Here is a 22,708-nt window from a genome sequence, read left to right as displayed (position 1 = left end):
ACTGACACACCCATATGATCACAAATAGCTGGTAATCAAGCTTGGACTTGGTCTTTTGATTTAAAGTTTGGCTCTTTTCACTATACTATGCAGGCTTTTTCCTGATATAATGCCTAAGTGTGAATAGAGTTAGGGCAGCTGGGTGGCACAGCAGATAGAGTGTCAGGCCTGGAGTCAGGAAAACCAGAGTTCAAATCTGGCACCAGACACTAGCTGTGACCCTAGGCAAGTCACTTAACTCTGTTTGCTTCAGTTTCCTCATCTATAAAACTGGAGAAGGAAATAGCAAACCACTCCAAAATCTTTACCCAGAACACCCCAGAAGTAGTCATGAAGAGTCAGACCTACTGAAAATGACTAAACAACAAATGAACAGTTATTCCATAACCTAATGTAACCCAAATTGTCCTGAAGGAAAACTTCAGTTGTTAGTCAAAAAACTAACAACACTGAAGCGGGGAACTACAGTTTGCTCCATTTTTAAAAAGAACTCTGCTCTGGATGCTGAGTTCTTTGGGTCCTACACTCCTCTCCCTTGGGGGAGAATCCTGTCTGGGATGCAGTTAAAGAAGATAATAGGTTGGGGAGGTTCCTGGTACCCACAGTAACTGCTACTGACTATTGATACATGAAACATGCATGTTTCAAGGGGCAGGGATAAAAGTTTCCTACCACTATCCTACCACTGCAGAGCTACTGGCTTTCTGCCAGCTCCTTGTTAGTAACCCAATATTTACCCTGCAGCCTCTTCTTTGGGAGCCATGACATCAACGCTATGTTTGGTTTCTACTTCAACGGTGATCTGCTGAAGATCCTCTTCCACATGGACCTCATCATGGGATCTGGAATGCCAGTGGGAGACCACATATTTAGATTCTTTTCTCATGGATGTGCCCATAAACAAAACCTGGTGAAGGTGACCACCTATTCTCTTTCCTCCGGAGACATCTTGTCTATGAGTCACCTTCCCACCTTTCAGGGTCCTAAAGCTCTTCAGAGCCTTCTTAGACAATGGCTGGACCTGGGTCTAACCAGTAAGAGAACCGAGAAACCTTTCTTCCCAGCTAATGGAGGAGTTTGCCTTGAGGTGAAAGTGTACATGCCTGAAAGGTTCACAGAGGCTCTCTCAGAAAGTAGGGTGTCCTAGGATAACAGTTAGCTGAAAGATGAACTATAGTTGCTGGAGTCCCAGCCTGAACTTCATAATAGAACATACAAAAGATCTGGTTAGTTTCTGAAAAGGGATTCTTAGGACCCAACTCATTATATGTCCAAAAGGTTAGACTGGAACTAGAAAAATAAGAAGTCTGATGCAGGAGGTTAAATGAGAACAAAGCGAAAAAGATTAGAATTCTATAGTCTGGAAGGATGAAGGCTGAAAGACATGACTGGAAATCTATAAAATCATGAACAATGGTGATAAAGGAGAGCAAATCTCCAAATAGGAGGAAACTTCTGAAACTTGGACAAGGGACGTTTAGCATGACATAGGAATCCTGCTTCCTACATGTGCTCACAAACTTGCTCTGTCATTTATTCTTGTACTAGGTGACACAGTGAATAAAAATGGAATGAAACAGGATTGAGACAGGTGAATGAATGACAAAGTGATGCATGAGTCCTAAGAGCAGCTGGAATGTAGCTCATCTTTAAGATTTACATCGTGGACCTTCTACCAGAATTCATGCAATTTAAACGTCAGAACCAGAAGAGCCCTTAGACTACAGATTATGGAGATGGGAAAACACTTGGAATAGCTACATTTGCTGCACAATTGTAAGAAAATTTATCTAAAGAGTGTGACATGGGCACATAGGGAATTTGATAACCAATTTAAATGTTAAGAAGACATGGACAACAAATTCAATAAGAGCAGCTGGCTACCAAAGCATGGCACAGTTTGGTAAGGAACAGTAACGCCAAAGCACAGGATGAAGTGAGGCTGGAAAGGAAAGCCAAGGATGGCAAAAGGATTAGATTTTTTGTTTTTTAAGCTCTGTTAGGGACTCAATGGTGAACAGGCCTGCTGCCTGGAGAGGCTGAGGGGTTACGCGGATGGTAACTGTGGGTGCAAGAAAGCTACTCACTTCTTAGCTTTCTTAAATTTTTTCTGCAAAGAATGATTTTTGGTCTGTAAATTATGGAATGAATAGGGCTCAGAGGGAATTAATACCCAAGATGAATAAGGAAATAATAAGACAGCACCTGCCTGTCCTAGTTGGGTTCAAGACAGACACCGACAACCATGCTCAAGCACTGAAATAACTAGCAGATGAGACAGATTACTGAGATCTTGTCCAGGATCTTTGAAAAGCAGTGTAGGAGGGGAGAAAGGCAAATATTTCAACTTTCCAAAAAGGGAAGAGAATGGAGCCTGCAAATTACATGTTAATGTGATACAAGTCTCTTACACTATTCCTGTAGAAAATATTGAGATGTGAACTGGATGACAGATAGAAGGATTTGGAACTTGTTGAATGGTTGGGCCTAAAGGGTAGCTATTCATGGTTTAATGTCAATTTGGAAGGTCTCCACTGTAATGCCCCAGGGATCTGGGCTTGGTCTTGAACTCATAAACATTTTCATCAGTAACTTGGATGAAGATATGGATGACATGCTTATCAAATTTACAGAAGACACAACAAGCTGGCAGGGATAACTAACACACTAGATGACAAGGTCAGGATTTGAAGAGACCTTAAAAATCTAGAATGCTAGGATGAATCAAGGCTTGTTAGGTGAAATTTAATAGTATAGATAAATGTAAAAGCCTCACACTTGGGTTCAAGATGCACTCCCCAAGTGCAAGATGAGAGAAGGATGATTAGACAGCAATTCATCTGAAAAATAATTGGGAGTCTTATGGAGCTACCAAGTTTACTATGAGTCAATAACATAATATGGCAGCCAAGAAAGCTAATGTGATCTTGGGTTGTGTTATAAGGACCCGAACACCCAGGAATGATGAGGTGACAGTCCCACTGCTTCTGTTCCTGTCAGACAATAGAAGAAGTATTGTTTTCAGTTCTGGATGCCATATTTGAGGAAGGACACTGTTGATAACCTGGAAAGTGTCTAGAGAAAGGCATTAAGGATGGCTAATATCCTCAAGTACATGCTGCACAAGGATTAATTGAGGAAATGAGAATGGTTACTTGAAGAAGCTGTCTTCAAGTATTTGATGGACAATCACTTGCGAGAGGGATTAGCCTTGTTCTATTTGGTTTCAGAAGGGAGAACTAGAAGCAATGAGTACAAGTTGTAAAGAATCTAATTTAAGCTTGATGACAGGAAACACTTTTTTTTTTTTAACAACTAGAGCTATTCAGAAGTGTGATGGACTACCGCAGTGGTCTTCTCATCACTGGGGGTCTTCAAACAAGGTCTGGAGGATGTTTGCTAGAGCTGTGGAAGAGGGTATTCCTGTTTAGGCATAAGTTCAACTAGATGGCCTCTGTGGTCCCTGCCAACTTTGAAATTCTGTGAGTCTGAGGTCCTAGAATGACAGTTTTCCCATCCCAGAGAAAGGTCAAACGACAAGTGGGTGTCAGGTAAACCTGGGGCAGACAAATTGACCAAGATTGCCTAGAACCATCATTCTCAATCCTTATGGAGAAGTCAACATTCAAGCCCCAACATCTAAGGAATTTGTTCTAAGGGTGACCAGGGATCTTACCGGGTATCATGTCCAGAGGAGTGTGTGCGGCGCCTGTGAAGAGAGATCCACAAATCCATTCATCTGGCCCACAAGTTTTCTAGTTTCTTACCCTAGCTCTCAGGGGATAATTGCTTGTTTGACCCCAGAAAAGAGTTCATTAAATGATTTGTGTGCTCTGGGTTTGACTATATGGGGGAATAGAATGGATTCTCCAGGCTCTGTCTTTGGTCAGAGCTCTTAGGGGTAGCCATCCATCTTATGGGCTAGTTAAGTAAACTGCTCTTACCTGTATCGGGGATGCTCAGAGGTCTCAGAAGGAGATCGCTCAGGGATGGAGAGGGATGTAGATGACAAGGTTGTAGCTATGGAGGCTGTAGTCGCTTCTTCAAATGATGGGGGAGTACAAGGCAGTAGGTCAGGTCTGCCTGCAGGGACCATACCCAGTCAGAAGAAGGAAAGGAAGTTACTATCCAACAAAGCAGGTTCATCTAACTCTCTTTGTCTTCTCTCCTAAGGTACCATTAAGGTTGTCGAGAATGCATTTCCAAAAATTTTCAACAATTCTCCCTCTCCCCCAATACCCACATATCCCCCTTGATCGTCGATCCTCTCAGCCTGCCATTCAAAGCTTTTCACAGTATGGTCTCCATCAGTCTCATCTTCCATGCTCCATAACAGGTACTCTCCACATCCTCTACCTGTACCTATGATTTCCTGACTTTGTTCACATTGTTCTCCCCATGTAATTCGTCCATCCCTTTACCGTGGCTATCAGATTCTTATGTATCTCTCAAGATGCAGCTCACTTCCAATCTCTTCCATGGAACTTTCCCTGATCCCTTCCCTCAACCTCTGCCCCATCCCCTCCTAGACTACTTTTTTGCACTACTCATCTGACACTTAGATGACACTAATATAATCCTTACAAAGCCCTGAGCCCATGATTTGTCATATGAAGGATTGTCTATCCCTCAGTCTAGAAGCTCCTTTCAATAAAAGTAAACCTCTACCATTTTATTTCTCTACTGCTCTCATTCTGCTAAGCATCATTGGACCATGTCACAACATTTTAACTTACTATAAATTTGTGATACATAATCTCAAAGGAGCTCTCATGGTAGTTTGGTAATACTTTGTCCTTACTGACTTCTTCTCTCCTTCCTATTATATTTTAATTGGGCTCCTACCACTGGAAAGCAATTTTAAAATTCACTTTTCATTGACTCTATATCACATTCTCCACAAAGGCTGTACTCCACAAACCCTTTTTCAAGGTATTCAATTCACTCTCTTCTCCTTTCACTTTTAATCTGGCTTTCCCAAGAACACTGAGGTCATCCTAGTTTAGCCACTCTGAGCTATGTCCCCAGATATCCTCTCCTTCTTTCCAGTCTGAGAGGATGAGGTGCATCCCTCTGGTTCCCTTCCTCTACTGCTACTGATCTAGTCCTTCCCACAGAACCTTATTCTACTAATTATCTCTGATCCCCCATATATCCTCAGTTTTTTCTCCACTGCTGGCTCCTTTTGGTCAGCCTGAAAACCTGCCTAGGTCTCTTGTTTGCTAAAATAAAGAAATTTCCCTGAGATTATAGATTTCTTTTTTAAAATTAAATTTTATTTTCAGTTAGAGTCTTTTCTTTTTCTCCCACTTTGCCCCCCCAAGAAAAAAAAAGAAAAACAAAACTGTTAACAGAGATATTCGGAGTCAAGCCATGCAAATTCCCACATTTAACTACAGACTTTCCAATAGCCACGGCAACATTTCCATGAACTAAAGGAAAGCTGGATTCAAGACAATAGATGGAAGTATCTTGAAGGAAGTCAATGTCAGGAAGATGTCTAGGATGTCTAACTAGGACAAAGTTGAGTACTATAGCTACCTGATCAAGGGCTCTGATTACTTGCCAGCATAGTTTGTATTTGTCACTATTTGTAATAAAGTGGCTGCTGTTACACCAAAAACCATTAAAAAACTCTTGACTCCATCAAGCTACTGTCCTTTCTTCTTTACTCAATGTTAAGTTTCTAGAAAGATTTGTATACACGTTTCAGTTTCCTTACCACTAACCAAACTATTCTTCATCCTTTAGCAATCTGGCACCTGAATCCATCCGAATTACTGTATCTATTTTTTTCCCCTGGTGTTTAATGAACTTATTACCAAATACACAATCTCTTCTCAGTCTTAATCCTTGGCCTCACTGTGGCATTTGATGCTGCTTCTTTTGGGATTTGACTCAGCTTCCATTTTTTATGGCTGGCTCCTAAGATTACGTGTTAGAAGGCACCTGAGAGATCATCTAATTCTAGATTGCATTTAATTCCAGATGAGGAATCTGATGCCCAAAGAGGTTAAGTATTCTGTTCAACATCATGCGAATAACAAGTGCCAAATCTAGGCTTTGAACCCTAGTATTCTTGCCTCAGTTCCAGTGTTCTCTCCACTGCTATGCTGTTTATTTTACTCTTGCCCCATAACTGAGAATATTCCTCAAGTCTGCGCCTCTGGCGTTTTTCTACTGGCTGTAATTATAACTCTAATGCAGATGACTCCCAGATCTGTACTGTTAAGTCCCCAGTTTCTTCCCTGAAAGGGAATCTGACATTCTAGTCTGTCTGCTGGACACTTCCAACTCAACAGGACCCAAACTGAACTCAATCTTCCCTCCTAAACTTGCTTTCTCCCCCAACTCTGCTTCTTTAGATGTCACTATCATTCTTTCAATAAGGTACGCTTGACACCTCAGAGTCACTTCTGACTTCTCTCTCTTCCTCACGTACCACATCCAATGACCTGCCAAAGTCTTGTCAATTCTATTTCCTCTATATTTAATTTCTCCCCTGCCCTCTGCTGCTACCCCCTTTTCTGATTCCTACTCCTAATCACTCTTATCTATAATAATGGAATAGCTTCCTAACAGGGAATAGCTTCTCCCTGCTTCTAATCTTTCCCTTAATTCATCGTTCACATGATTCCTTAACTAACCTCAATATACTGCTATTATTATTTCACTCCTCTATTCTAAAACCTTTTATGGCTCCCTACACTGTATATAGAATAAAGTGTCCTGGGGGGAATATGCTTCTGATCAGGGAATTCAAGGCCCTCCACAATTGGGCTGTGAATTCTTTCCAGCTTTCTCACAATACTCTCTCTTTACGTACCCTACATTCTAGAAAAACTGAACTATGTATCACCCCCTATTCTCATTCTTCTCTCTCCCATCTCTTTGTGAGTGCCTGGAATGAATTATTTATCCTCCCCATGTCTGCTTGTTGAAATTCCTTCCTTCTTTTAAGGCCCAACTTAGGTGCTACCTCCTTCATGAACCCTTCCTGGGAGCCCTCCAAATGAAAGGGTTCTCTCTCTTCAGCACAGTACTGGAGAGAACTGGATTTGGAGTTAAGAGACAGCTGTCCCTCACTCCTGAAAATGTGTGATCTTGGGCAAGTCTCTTAAACTCCTGCCAAACCTTAGTTCCTACCACTCACTGTAAAATGAAAATACACTACTTTCAAAAAGTGCTTTTAAAAACTATCACCTATCTGGAGGAGCTACTGTGAAGAAAGCACATAGTGAACCTTACAGAAATGCAAGTTGTTTGTCTTGTCCATGGGCTTCTGGACCTTAATCCAGACCCTCTTTTTGCTCTTTCTTTTTTTTTTAAACTAAATACTAACTTGTGTACACACCCCTTTCCCTCAATTAGTCTAGGAGCAGTCTGAATGCTGGGGCAAGGTGTGCCTCATTTCACCTTTGTGTTCCCAGTATGAGGTCACATGTGCCTTGCACAGGGTGTGCGCTTAATAAATGAAGAATAGGTACCAGGGGAGCCAATTCTTCTCTAGTGACTTTTGGGTAGACTGGGCTGCCTTTGGAGGTGTTTGAGTTCCCCCTCCTCACAGCTCTTCAAGCAGAGGTCAGGTATGTCCTCCTAGGGATTCCTTTCATGTATGCGTTGGACTAGGTTGCTGAGGTCCCTACCATCTGTCAGACTCTGTGATTCTTTGGCCAGATCTGGGTAAGGTTGTGCACACTGCTGAATCTCTCCTACTTTCACGTGATCCAGCTGGACCGGTCCAGAGGAGGGTTCTGGAAGAGAGATGTTCTGTGGTTTGATTACTGTTCTAGGCCAGGGAAAGATGATAATACCTTCATCCTCCAATGTGGGGTAACTCCGGGCTCCTCGTAGGTCATAATGGGTTTCCTCCCTTTCACTAGGAATCTGGCTGGCAGAAAAGGCAGCTGTTGGTCCAGGAGGCTTGGCTGTCAACAAAGTGGTTCTGCCCTTCTTTGATGGTGATGATTTCAGAGCTGGATTGGAGAAATATGGGACAGGGCAAGAAGAAAAGTCAGGATACTCTGCCTAATAAAGCACCTTCTTTTAAAAAACAAAATCACCTTTCCCATCTCATCTCTTGCTGTTCTCCCTCAATGTGAACTGCTGTAGTCAAGTTGGTTTCCTTAACACTCCCCACTGTGCTTTCCAGTTTCAGTACCATTTACCTCACTTGAGATTATCTGCTCTCATAGTTACCTTATCTTGGAAAAGCAGCAAAGTACTAGTCTTGGAATTAAAAGACAAATTTAAATCCAAGTTCTGACTGACTGGCCTCAACAAAATAATTTTACCTCTCAGCCTTGGTTTCCTAATCTGTAAAATGGGATTAATAATACTTTCACTATCTGCTTTATAGGGCCATGAGAAGGGAAGCACTCTGTACATCTTAATTCATATGTAAATATGAATTATTATAATCTAATTCTTCTCTATCTACCTATGTCCAACTCACATCCCTATCTTCTCCATTAAGCCTCCTATGATCAACTTACGTTAATGCTCCAGGGGCAATTCATGTGGTAGCAAAATGAGAGACTGCACCAGGGTCTCCAAGTTGGAGAGACTCTGAAGCTCCATTTTTACCATTACAGATTTTTTTAATAGAACAAAAAAGTTTCACACATTTCAAAATCAATTCAGTTATAAGACATACAAATACATACATATATATATGAAAAATATCTCATATTTGGTGTCATTTTATATATTAATATTTTAACCTATTGTAGGGATTCCCTCTTGTAACTTTAAGAGGGTGTGTTCCTCATGGTCCCCATATTCTTAACCTGTTCCTATGTCTTTTTCCTCTAAACTCTTGTAATCCTCATCTGCCTCATTCATTTGGTAATTAGTATCCAGAGATTTGTATTACTAGCTATCACTTTTGTTGTGTTTTACATATATGCACATTTATACATATGTACACATATAAAAATACATCTAGTCACAAATCTCAGAGTGGAAGGGACCTTAGGAGTCATCTAAACCAACCCATAGCTGAAATATAAATCTCTTATATAACACACACAATAAACGGTCACTTAGCTTCTGCCTGAAGACCTCTATTAACAGGGTACTCGTTAACTTTAAGAGACAGCCTGCTTTACTCTTGTATAGTTATAATTGTCAGGAAGATGACTTCTCCTGCGCTGACATTTGCCTCTATATTTATATATATATATATATATATATATATATACACACACACACACACACACACACACACACACACACACACACACACACACACACACACACACACACATGTCTTGAGGGCAGGGATTGCTTTTTATTTTTGTCCTTGTCCCCAGGGATTAGCATGGTGCCTAGTACACAGTAAGTGCTTAATACATGTTGATTCAAAGAGAATCTTAGGAGATGGAAGGGACCTCATTTTACAGATGATAAAACTGAGGCCCAGAAATGGACAGAGACTTAAGGCCATATAGTAAGTCAGTGGCAGAAATGGACCTTCTGCCCAGATTACAATTTCTAACACAGCGCTCTTCGAACATTCACTCAATAAGTGTTTATTAAGCACTACCCACTATGTGAAATTCACAGAGGAGAGCTCCTGAAGCCAGAATGTGTTAGTCCTGAGGTTACAAAGACAAAAAAGTATAAAATGCCTGCCCTCAAGAAGTTTACACTCTACTTGAGGGAGGGGGATATTACATATACCCAGAAAAAGGTAAGAAGAGGAAGAGAATATTCACAATTTATTTTTTTTTGGAGGGAGAGAATACTAATACTAACTAAAGGAAGATATTACTAACTAATGTCAACTTACACTTTCTTGTGGAGAAAGAGAACACTAAGAATGAAGAAGAATCAGGAAAAGCATCTTGGAGATAGGAGCCTCTGAATGGAGGACTTCAAAGAAGCGAAGGATTCTAGGAGGCAGCCATGAAGAAAGAGAGTGCCCTAGGTACAGGGGGGAACAGGAACAACAGCCAAGTAGGCCGGCTTGGTGGGAACGAATGCGTGAAGAGAAGTAATGGGAAATCAAACTGGAAAGGTAGGCTAGAGACAGAAAGTAGAGAGATTTGAGCACTAAAGTGGAGATGTTTGTATTTTATCCTAAAAGAAACAAGGAGGCAATAAGATTCTTGAACTGGAAGATGATTTTGGCAGCTATATGGAAAACTGATTAGAGAAGGGAGAGACCAGATTCAGGAGATTAATTAGGAAGCCACTGGAGTAGTGCAGTCAAGAGGCAATGGAGATGTGAACCAGGGCAGCTGCTATGTGGGGAGGAAGGGAGGGAATAAGCACCTCTATTGCACCACCTATGGAGCAGGCACTGTGTGAGGCACTCTTTATAAATATCATTTCATTTGATCCTTACAACAACCCTGCCAGGTAGATGCTGTTTTTAATCCCCATTTAACAACTGAGGAAACAGACAAATAGAGAGGAGGATGGATAGAAAAAAATGTTGTAGAGGTAACTGATAGATGGTCATAGGATATGAACAGGCAGTTTTCAGGTGAAAAAATTAAAGCTATTTATAGTTATATAAAAAAATGCTCTAAATCATTATTGATTAGAGAAATGCAAATCAAAGCAACTCTGAGGTACCACATCACACCTATCAGATTGGCTAATATGGCAGAAAAGGAAAATGATAAAATATTGGAGAAGATGTGGGAAAACTAGAACACTAATGCATTGTTGGTGGAGTTGTGAACTGATCCAACCATTCTGGAGAGCAATTTGGAATTATGCCCAAAGGGCTATAAAACTGTGCATGACCTTTGATCCAGCAATATCACCACTAGGTCTATATCCCAAAGAGATCATAAAAAAGGGAAAAGGACCCATATGTACAAAAATATTTATTGCAGCTACTTGTGGTGGCCAAGGATTGGAAACTAAGGGAATGACAATCAAATGGGGAGTGTATGAACAAGCTGTGGTATATGAATGTAATGGAATACTATTGTTCTATAAGAAGTGATGAGCAGGCAGACTTTGGAAAAACCTGGAAAGACTTAAATGAACTGATGCTGAGTGAAGTGAGCAGAACCAGGAGAGCACTGTACACAGTAACAGCAACACTGTGGGATGATCAACTTTGATAACTCTTCTTAGCAATGGAAAGAAATAAGAAAACTTCAAAAGATTTATGATGGAAAAATGCTATCCACATCCTGAAAAAGAACTATGGACGCAGATCGAAGCATACTATTTGCTCTTTTATTTATTTTTTGTTTCTTATTTCTTGTAGTTTCTTCCACTGGTTAAAATTCTTCTTTACAACATGACTGATATGAAAATATTATGTATATGTAGAGACTATATCAGATTGCACTCTATCTTGGAGAGGGGAAGAAAATTTAGAACTCCAAATTTTATGGAAGTGAATTTGAAAACAAAAAAAAATAATAGATAAAAAACAAAAAAAGAAAAGTTGTGGAGGTATGATTGATAAGACTTGGCAACTGATTAAATATGGAAGGGTGATAAGGGACAGAAAGGGGTGAATGATGAAGCTGAATTAGAAAGCCTGGATTCCTGGTTGCACCCTCAACAGAAATTGGAGGCTTGGGGTAAGGGCAGGTTTGGGGGGGAGGGGAGATAAAGAATTTAGTTTTAGATGTATAGACTTTGAGATGCTTATGGAATATTCAGGTAGAAATGTTTAGTAGGCAGTTGGTGATTTCATGATGTAAAAAGATTAAGGCTGGGTTTATAGATTTGGGAGTTATCTGTATAGAGATGATTGCTGAACTCATGAGAGCTAATGAGATTGCCAAGAGAACAAGCATACAGAGAACAAAGGCTTCAGAACAAGGCTTTTGGGGACTGCCTATGGTTAGGAGGCAGGACAAACTTGATAATCCAACAAATTAAGCTTGGAAGGGATGGTGAGGCAGGCAAGAAAAGTAGGATAAAGAAGCACTCAATAAACCAAAAGAGGAGAGAGTATGCAAGAAAAATGAGAGGTCAAGAAGGATGAGGATCAAAAGATCATTGGATTTTGCAACTGAGAGATCATTGAGAGTCTTAAAGAGAGAAAATCTGAGGGGTGAGGTTGGAAGACAGAATGCAAAGGACCAGGAAACTTCAAGAGACTGGGAGGTGAGGTGGTGGAGGTTATGAGTGTAGGTGAATTTCTAAAGGAACTTGGCTGTGAAGGGAGAATGACTATAAGACAGTAGCTTGAGGGGATGGCTGTACCAAGTGATAGTTAAGGATGGAGGAGACTTGAAGATGTTTGTAGACAATAGGGAAGGAGCCAATGGATAAGATCACAGATGAGTTAAAAAGGATGGTAAAAGGGGGCAAATTCTAGGAGCAGATAGGAGAAGACCCCAAACAGAGGGACTAGTTTTGGCAAGGTCATTACTTTCCATTAGACAACCTGCCTTTTAAAATGGTATTCTGTAGGACTCCTGTTAAGTTCCAAACTCCATGCCTGTTACTCTTTCATCCCCATTTCCTGGAGGCATATTCTTATGGGGAAAAAGTTTTTCCCTTTCCTCTGACACAGGATCCCTGTTTTCAAATTCCTTTTTTCCTTCTATCAAAACTTCCAGCCCCTGGCAAGGATCTGGGCCAGATGCCTTTGCCCACATGCTGAGACATACTCACAGGAGTTCTTCCGAAAGACTGTGTTGCTCATGAACTTGAAAAATCTCTCAGCATAGAAGCTGGGGCGGTGCACAGAGACAGTGTCCTAGAAATGGAAATAAGCAGGGAATAGTTCACATTAAAAAGGAAAATGGAAGTATGGTAGGCAGGACGGAAAGAAAGAAAAAATAAGATTTTTGAAAGCACTTTTTACATTGTGGCAGAGTAGAATGAGCTCTTGATTCTAAGGATCTAGGTTTAAATCTCTGCTTTGTTATTTACTGCCTGTGTGACCTAGGGTAAGTCATTTTAACTCTTTGGGTCTTGTTTTTCTTATTTGTAAAATGCTAACAGGGGAATGGTAGGATGGATTAGAGAATCCCTTTAGTAACTTCCAGCTCTAAATTCCATGATCCTTTGATCTGAGCTCTTCTTCAACTGGCTAGCTCATTGGAGCTCATCCTTGCCATATTCTTTCGTTTCAGTCATGTCCAACTCTTTGTGACCATATTTGGGATTTTCTTGGCAAAGATACTGGAATGATTTGCTATTCCTTCTCCACTCATTTGATAGATGAGGAAACTGAGGCAAACAGAGTGAAGTGACTTGCCCAGGGTCACAAAGTTCTAAGTGTTTGAGACTGATTTGAACTTAGAGGGATGAGTCTTCCTGACTCCAGGCCTGGCACTCTATCCACTGTGCCATCTAATTGCCCCAATTAATCCCTAACACAACACTAATAATAATTTTCCTTGGAAACTGCTCTAGTTTTTATAACGTCCAAAGACTAGAAGCACTTGAGTGAATTCTAATTAGGTTTTTACCTTAGGGTTGATGATAGCAATGATTTCAGTGGCTCAGAGGAAACCTACATTTTAATGTTTATAATTAGCCTGACTACAAAACAGCCTTCCCTGCTGCTTAATGTTTAGGGATGACATCATGTTCTACTCTATTGCCAAATCCTATTTTATGTTTCAAAGCCACCCCTAACACTTACACACTTGCTACACATTGCCTTCTATGTCTTTCCTCTTTCTTCTGGGGAGTTTATATGGGAATTGTGATCAGAAGATTTTACTGGGTTAGATGGGAGCTCAGATCAACTTAATTTTACAGAGGAGAAAAGTTCTAGAAAAAACTCAACTTGTTCAAGATTATACAGGTAGTTAATGGCAAAATTGTTTTTTTACATTCATTTTGAAATTTTTAGTTCAAAAATCTCTCCCTTCAGACTTCCCCTCAAATCCCATTGAAAAATAAAGCAACATATCCATGTGAAGTCATGAAAAACAAATTTCCATATTAGCCATGTTGCAACTCCCCCCTCCAAAACAACAACACCAAAACACAAGCAAAAAAGTGGAAAAAAGGCTCCACTCTGCATGTCAGAGTTCTTCAGTTCTCTCTCTGAAGGTAGACAGTATTTTTTTCATCATGAGTTAATGAAAAAGTTTTAATGATAGTTTCATTCTTCAAAAGGTGAAAGGACCAAGAAGGGAATGAAATTTCTAAGCTGGCTCTTACTCTCACCAACAAGAACTGGTTGCTGGAACAGAAATTATAGGACTCTTGGGAAGGAAGTAACCACTTATCTTAGAATTTTTGTTGGTAATAATCTGACATTCATGCTAGATTTGGGGAGAGCAGATTTCAAAGGGTTGGGCAGATCTCCTGGACTAAAAATCTATAGTGGAAGTCATCAGAGGGAAGAGTAGAAACTCTCAAGAATGAGATATTTAAGACATAAAAAAATAATTCCAACAAGGAGATGTCTAAAGTGGACAAATAAAGATATGTAAAGAACTCACCAAATAACTCAGATAAAAAATACCTAAGATGGAAACAAGGATAAGAGAAGAAATAATAAATACTTAAGTATGGCTCCATCTTATGAGAACAGTGTTAGGCGTGCTACAACTCAGAATGAGTGAAGGCTGTCAAGGAAAGGAGGAGTATCAGAGAAAGGATGGGACCACTGCTGAAGGTAGATGGGATTATGGATGATAGATATTAATAAGAAAGAACTATTAAACTTTTAATTTGCTTCTGTCTTCTCTGCCAAGAAGAATGATCTTTGGATTGAGAAGGACAGAAAAAAAAATTGGCTAGAAGCAAACTGATATCCAATATAACTAAGGAGGCAGAAAACACATGGCTAGCTGCCTATCATGAGTTCAAATAACCTGACAGAGGTGAACTGTGAGAGCTGGAAGTGGTGACTGCTGAGACACTACCAACAGTTTCTGATATCACAGAGATCACAGATTGGATTGGCAAGCATTAGACTTATTTTAAAAAAAAAAGGAAAGAGAATGAGGTCTACAAACTATAGGCCAGTGAGTTGGACTCATTTCTGGAAAAGCTATAAATCTTATTAGAGTACTGGTCAGCAAACATTCAGAAAAAGATGCTGTCATCCCAAAGAACCATCCTGGCTTCAAGAGTAAGTCATGCCAGACCAACTTTATATCCTTTCTGATGGGGTTGTAAGACTGGCAGATTGAGAAAATGCTAAAGACAAGGAGGTAGATTTGGAACCAACTGAACAGCTATCCTGATAGTTATTAATGGTTCATTATAATATTGATCTCCAATAGAAGGTTTCAGGTTTGGCACTAGGAAATTTATCGTTTTTTACAATAATTTTACGATTTTGCAATAACGATGTGGATATGTGGAAAAACATATGTGACGTTTATCAAATCTGGAGCTATCATAAAGCTGGGGAGATGACAGATAACACACTGCATTAACAGTAACAATTCAAAAAGATCTTGAAAGGGTAGGGCACTCAGATGAACCAAGAGAAAATTTAATGGGGATCATTTAGTTTTAAACTTGTATTCTAAAAATCAACTTCACAAGTCTAAATAGGAGGAGGTATGATTAGAAAGCAATTCATCTGAAAAAGACTAAAAAATATTCAGTCTGAATCAACAATGTGATGTGGCCGACAAGAAAGCTAATTCGTTCTGTGGTTTTGTTGAGAAAAAGTGCATCCAGGAACAGAAATGTGACAGTTCCATCAAAGTCAGACATTTGGAGTTTTTTTGGGTTTAGGTGCGGCTCCCTCATTTTAAAAAGGACAATGATAAGCCAGAGAGCATCCAAAGAGAATGATGAGGATGGTGACAGGCCTTGAAATAATGTTATGTTAATATGTTGAAGAAACTGTGATTGTTACATACAGACAAGAAAAAATTGCAGGAGAACATATGTCTTCATGCATTTGAGGGTAGAAGAAGGGTTAGATTTCTTCTATCTGACTCAAGAAGCAGAACCAGGAACAATGGCTGGAAGTTCCAAAGAGCTAATTTTAGGCTGACTGAAAGGGAAACTTCCTAACAATTCAAGGTAGCCACAAATGGGATGGGATGCCTCAGGAGGTAAAGCATTTCCCTACACTGGAAGCCTTCAAGCAAAAACTTGATGACAATGTATCAGGTATGAAGCAGAACTAAAGATGCTTATTTAGGTATGGACTGGACTCTGTTCTCAGAAATTCACTCTAACTCTAAGGGTACAGATACTGAACTAAGAGGTGAACACAGTTCTCCTGATTCCATGAGCAGTTTTTAAAGTTTGTAATGGTATTACTGCTTTGTTGTTTGTATAAAACAGGATTACTGGCCTCTGAAAGTAGCTAGCTCCTTTCCTTGAAAATAAAGGTATTCAAGTAACCACAAAGCTAGAGAGGGGATTTTGCCAAAGCATTTTCTCATCAATTAAAGTTTCTTGTATATTATGTCAACTGAATTGCAAAATACTCCCATGTGGTAGATGGTGGGGTCCAAGGACAACAATTTTACTGAGGAGAAAAATGAGGTGGAGAGAGGTTAGATGAGATTACAGACCTGGGAAGTGTTCTATGGCTTGGGTGGCCCCCATGGTTCCAGTGAAGCTTTCCTGACTCTGTTTTTTCCTAAGTAACTGTATCATCTGTGAACTAACAGGTCACAAAGACTTAATGGCCTCAAGTTTAGAGCCGTGTGGTCAAACTCCAGACAAAGTTTTCCTCCACCTGGCTCTGTGGCAGCATATTCTCTTTTGTGGAATCATTAAAGTTGAAGCTGCTAAGATCTTGGGAATAGTTCATCATATTAAATTCTTTTGGGCTTGACCTAAATTCTTTAATGACTAGCATCAAGTTCCATAACTGATACTTTGGTGGAAACAAATTTCATTAAAATGTTTATAGAACAAATTTTGTAATAGCTATTCCAAAATAAGATTTTTCAGTTGCAACAGGAGTTGCAGCAATCATTGCTGTCAGGAAGAAAAATTCCCATGGTATCTATATCTATAAAATTCATGTGGCCCTCCAACTGAAAAGACACAGGATTTAGATCAGGAAGGCACTTAGGGATCATTGATTCTCATCCCTTCATTTTTTCCAGAGGCACCTGCAGGTCAGTAAGAAAGGTAAGATGACTTCGTAAGGTCACACTTGCCTCTGGTAAATCCCAGGGGTGAGCTGGGCCCTGAGTCTTCTTTCCATCACACCACAATGTCTCTTGGATCTCAGGCTCTGTGGTGCACCTGAGGAACATGCCCTCTCTTGGGCTCAACCATCAGACAAACCTGCAATGCCCTGCAGTGTAATGATACTCCACAGGGTCCGGGAAGTGGTAGCTCCTTTGTTGGACACTCATTCCATTTCTCAACTTAGACCAGGCCTTGGAAGTCTGCCTCATTTTTCTCATTGCTATAACACACTTGTTTATAAAGTGCTTTCTTTATCACAATCCTATCCTATGTAGTAGGCAGTGCAAGTGTCATTTATTATCTCCATTTTTTGATGTAGAAACAGACTCAAAGGTTAAGTAAATTATCCACAGTCACAGAGCTAGTGAGTAATAGAGCCAGGGCTCATAGAACATCTAGAACTGACACCGGAAGGAACCTCAGAAATCATCTCGATCAAGTCTCCCAGTTTTACCAATGAGACAACTGAGGCTGAGGGAGATGAACTGCCTTGCCCAAGGCCATAGCATTATCCAGCAGCACAGCCAGGATCAGAACTCAAGTTCTTTGGTCAAGGTCAAATCTAGCTAGTTCTTTTCATGTTCAATTCAATTGAATAGCTCCTAAGCACCTGCTGTATTCTGAGGCCTTGTAGTAGGCTACAAGGACAAAACCAAAATTTCTACTTTTAAGAAGCTCCTATTTTATACAAACACATGTATAATGTGTATATACAAACACAGAGTTAAGAAATGCACTAAGCTGGGGGGGAGGGCGAGAAGAGATCAGTGAAGGACAGAGGAGCTGAGCCTCGAAGGAAGATAAGAATTCTGAGAGGGAGTGAGAAGGTGCATTCCAAGCCTCAGGGTGGCTCTTGGAATTACAGAGAATGGAAAGGCTAAGTTTAAGGAATAGTTACTAGTCTAGTCAGGATAGAAAGAGTTCATGGAGGACAGCAATGATAGTAAGAAGAGAAAAGTAGGTGATCATGAAAATCCTTTAACTTTAGGGTGAGGTAAAAGGGTACTAATGAAAGGTTCTGAACAAGGTAAAAACATAATTGAACATGTGTGTCCTGTCCTGGTGAATCTTCTATGGGTAAGGAACCTTTATTCTACACTTGTGTATTCCTGTACATACTTGGCATAGCAGTGCTGGTCACACAGGGCAGGGAGGGATGCCTTCTATATGAGCATGTTGTGATGTGTGGGGTCCCAGGTACTGAAGTCTATTACTAATGTCAGAAATCCACCATAATTCACTCCTTTGGTCCACAATAAAGGGAAGTCACTTCCCTGCCATTGTCCTCAAGCCCTCCCCCTCCTCATGCAGTCTTGGCCTCGGCCTCTACAAGATGAGCTCTGAGCTTATTTTTGCCTGGAATCAGATCTGCCCTTCACTTTCTAGTCATCTTCAAACCATGCCACCTGCACTTCAGTTGCTGATGTACTGTCTTTCCCCAGGAGAACAGAAACTCCTTGAGAGCAGAGACTGTCCTGCTTTCTAATATATCTCCTGCAATGAACAGAGAACCTTACACAAAATAAATGCTTAATAAATAGTTTATTAAATTCATCATTCAAGACCACTAGACCGAAACTCAAGAGATCAGGGTCCTTGTCTTACCTCTACCATAAGGTCATTGCATGATCTCAAAAAAAGCCACTCCCTTCTCTCAGACTTGAATTTTCTGAATGTAAAATGAGGGGGTTGGACTTTACATTGCTAACGTTCTATGCTTGAGTTTTTATTCAACTGATTTTATAAGGATAAAATGGGAGAAGCATTGTTAGATGTTAGTGTGCTATAATCTCAATATAAGTTAATACTGAGATACATTAACCAAAAATTCCAAGTCAATCTGAGGATACATCAAGAGAAGCACAGTGTCCACAATAGTTCCACTCTACTCTGCCATGATCAGATAACATTTAAAGCATTTGGTGGGCTTTTGAGGAAGGATACTGATAAGTTGGAGAGTTTGAAAGGAGGGCAACAGAGATGATGAGAGGTGCTAAGACTGCCATGGGAGAGCAGTTAAAGGAACTGAGGATATTTTCTTTAAAAAAAAAAAAAAGGAGCCTTAATGTGGAACAAGATAAATTGTCTTCAAATATCTGAAGGTTTGTCATGTAGAAGAGTTATCAGAGTTAGAAACAATGGATGGGCAATGAAGAAATGCTGATTTAAGTTCTCTGTGGAGGGGAGACTTCCTACCATCCTCACTTCTGGGCAGATAATACAATGGATAGAGTGCTGGACTTGGAGTCAGGAAGACTTGAGTTTGGATCCTGCCTCAGATACTTACTGGCTGTGGGACCATGGGGACTTCATTTACCCTCTCTGGATCTCAGTTTCCTCATCCACAAAATGAGAGGATTGGTTTGGTGGCTTGTAGGGTCTCTTCTAGCTAGAAATCTATTATCCTATAAGTAACCACAGTTGTCCAAAAGTAAAATGGGATGCCTCAGGAGGTGTAGTGTTCCTTTACTAGAGGTCTTCATGTGAAAGCTGATCACTTTATTGGGGATGTTGTAGAGAGGATTCTTGCTCAAGTATAGGTTTGACTAGATGACCTCAGATGGCCCTTCCAACTCTGAGATTCTGTGACTTTATCACCTCAAAGGTCCCTTCCAGTTCTAACAATCTGTGAAAATATAAATACCATTGAAAGGGGTAACCCATTAAGTTATAATGTTAGTCATCAACATCTTATTTTCAATTATCTTATGATCTAAACATAGAATCTTAGAGTATAAAAATTAGATGAGAATTAGAGGGCATCCAGTTCAACCTCCCATCCCATGCAGGAATCCCCTCAACAAAATTCGAGACTGCTTGAATTCTCTAGTGACAGGATTTGTTGTTTCATAAAGCAGTCCATTCAATTACTGGGCATCTACAATTATTAAGTTCTTCCTTCTATTAAGCAAACATATGTTTCCATGCAACTTCTCCCTCACTGGTTGTAGTTCTGTCCTACAGAGCAGTATAGAAAAAGTCTGCTCCCTTTTCCACACAACCCTTACATGACATGGTATCTAGTCTTCTCACTATCCAAGGTTTCCTTTCTTTCTTTAGCTCTTTTAAACACAGCTAGCGAGAGCAAGTTTTGACTGGAGGAAAGGTTCAGACACTAAACATGGTGTCCTTGCTTAGGATAATCAGGAATGAAGGATGAAGCCTTGTCAGACAGGTGCAACATGAACAAGTGCACCTGTGGGGCCACTGAAAGAAGGGAACTATCACAAATTAGGAAGGGGAAATCGAAAAATGGAAAGAAAAGCTAAGATCTACCTGGACTGAAAGCCTTTCCTGACTGTTCTAAGCTGAAGAGCAAACTGAGATGGAGCAGAGATCCTAAATCCAGAAGTCCAGGGCATACTGTCACCTGTGTTACCAAGATGAATTTCCTGTCAACTCACCCCATCATGGACAAGAGCTTTCCATGTGTGCTCCAGCTTCTTGATGAATCTAAAGAAAAATCATCAATGATATCAGAGAAATACATTAGAGACACCCAGACCTTTATATCAGTTATTTTGTAGAAACAAAGCATCTCTACTATTTCTTATTGTTTACATAACTTCCCTAGCTCAGGCAAAAGTTAATCTTTTCTTGGGGAAGAAAGGAAAAAAGTCATTCAATAAATAGGTAGCCATGCTCACAGAATGTTTCTTTTTCCTTTGTCAAGGACTGAAGTTGGCTTTGCTCTAGAGAGGCATCTGGAACTGAATGGAGGCTGAGTTTCAGATGCATGAATGATACCTAAGAAAGTTTTCATTGACACTATCCCAAACAGCTGGCATGGCACTTATCACTCCTCTTCACTCACTTCCTCCTGACTTCTTTGTGAGATATGGTGCATGAGTGTCCCTGTTCCATTTGCTCCCTCTCAACACCAAATGAAGTTGCCTTCCCTGCCTCTCTTGATATGCTTCTTTTGAAAGGCTGACTACTCTTGCTTTACAGCCCCACAGGGAAGATCACTAGAGTGTAGAAGGGCTCTGAATTTGGAAAATTACCTGGTTTTAAAAAATGCCAATAACTAAAAAGAAACTGATTTTAAAAATAAAGGCTAAGCAAGGATCTGATTTAAATTTTAATTAAAAAAAACTTCATCCCAGGCATTTAGGTTTGATTTGGTCCCTGATAAAGGAATTCAAAGAAAACTAAGCTCCAGCACCTACCTGTAAGATTGCAGGATGTCAATTATTCCTATATGTAGCAGTAGACGCTCCCCACGGCCATTCACTGCTGGGATCCCACCCATCCTGGAGAAAGAGGCATGAGTCAGTGGCCACCCTAGCTAGTGCAGGAAACGTGTGGCTCTAGAGCCCCAGGGTAAAAAAAAAAGTTCCAAGAATAGGTATAAGCCAGAGAGCTGCATTTATGGAAATCAACCTACCTGTTGGGAAATAATGCTAAAGAGGACCGCAGGTTCAGGAGCTGATAATTGAAGTCAGATCCCAAAACTACTTCATTCCCCGTTACCAGAGCCATCTGTCATATAATGAGCCTCTGGGAAAGCAAGGATCCTACCAGCAGGATAGGAAAGGACAAGGGATAAATTTACCTAAGGTGTTTTGGGTCCAAGACTCAGGAGATTTGAGTGTACCAGATTCCTCATAATCTACCACAAATAGCTTTTTCTACATCATTATATCATTTCCTACCAGCACTTCCAAAGTGAGGATAGCAGCCTCTTTGCAAATGAGATCTAATGTCCTGTTCAATAGCAACAGTCTTGTAAGAGGCATGGGCAGACATTGTCCCTGTCTGACATATGAGGAAATTGATACTTGGAGAGGCTCAGCATAAAGCCTAAGGTCACAGTTAATAATTGATGGAACACAGATTCTTGAGAGCTGGGAGGAAGCTTAGAAATCATCCAGTCTAATATCCTCAAGTTAAAAGTAAGGAAATTGAGGCTCCGAGGATAATAGTGATTGACTTATTCAATAACTGTGTGTATCTTTCTCACACACACACAAATGTTTTTGATTTTGACATGCTTTTCAGAATCAGCCTTATCTTTGTAGTTACACTGAAGCTTTCTGACCAGTGAAGAGTGGTCTAAGTTCATTCTAGAAACTGAGGGTCCTACTTAACGCCCCTCCCTTACTATGAGAATTACACCTTAGTTAGCAAATATCACTAAAGATGGTAGAGAAAGCTGTAGAATACTTATTTATTTCTCCAAAGAACATGATCATTAGTAATTTCCCAGCTCCCCAAATGTGCCAGATTCTAGTTAAGTTGGTTGCTACTGGCTAAGATAATGCCACATATGTTGCCAGTAAAAACACAGCACACTGCAATGTTAGTTGGTGTCTAGGCTCAGTGGTTCAGAACTGTTCAGGAGCCTGAGGTCTGCCAAGCTTGTCTTGCACACAAGTGACCCCATGCACTATAGTCCTCACCTGTGACTCTTTTACTATTCTCTTGCTGGGGATCTGCACCTGGGCCAAATCCTACAAATGCCAAGACAGTCTAAAGACCAGATATGTTACACCTGGGGGATCCCTCCCCCAACATGGCAACTTCTGGTCCTAGTGGGATTTTAATTAATGTTCTACTGAACAGATCTAGGTTTCTAATGCTAGTCAAGATATTAGGGAGGTAGGTTAATGTGCCTTGATACCATTTAGATGTATTAGGG

At 40.3% G+C, this 22,708-nt stretch overlaps 1 protein-coding gene across 15 annotated transcripts in view; it reads right to left on the bottom strand.

Moving 5' to 3' along the window:
• PIP5K1C (phosphatidylinositol-4-phosphate 5-kinase type 1 gamma) overlaps window positions 1–22,708 on the bottom strand; it is a 211,173-nt gene that overhangs the window by 13,078 nt on the left and 175,387 nt on the right. For 12 of the 15 annotated variants that reach the window (XM_072601039.1, XM_072601031.1, XM_072601024.1 and 9 more), the window contains 7 exons: window positions 21,237–21,320; window positions 20,472–20,520; window positions 12,601–12,685; window positions 7,647–7,976; window positions 3,945–4,083; window positions 3,677–3,709; window positions 738–842 (listed from right to left, as the gene is read on the bottom strand). In XM_072601039.1, the coding sequence (XP_072457140.1) occupies window positions 738–842; window positions 3,677–3,709; window positions 3,945–4,083; window positions 7,647–7,976; window positions 12,601–12,685; window positions 20,472–20,520; window positions 21,237–21,320 (825 nt within the window). The remainder of the gene's footprint in view (window positions 1–737; window positions 843–3,676; window positions 3,710–3,944; window positions 4,084–7,646; window positions 7,977–12,600; window positions 12,686–20,471; window positions 20,521–21,236; window positions 21,321–22,708) is intronic. The other 3 variants (XM_072601035.1, XM_072601037.1, XM_072601036.1) reach the window with 1 other exon arrangement.

Source organism: Notamacropus eugenii, chromosome 4, assembly GCF_028372415.1.
Source record: "Notamacropus eugenii isolate mMacEug1 chromosome 4, mMacEug1.pri_v2, whole genome shotgun sequence".
Taxonomy (NCBI): Eukaryota; Metazoa; Chordata; class Mammalia; order Diprotodontia; family Macropodidae; genus Notamacropus; species Notamacropus eugenii.
Note: the sequence above shows the minus strand (reverse complement) of the source record. Positions and strands in the feature narration are given on the sequence as shown.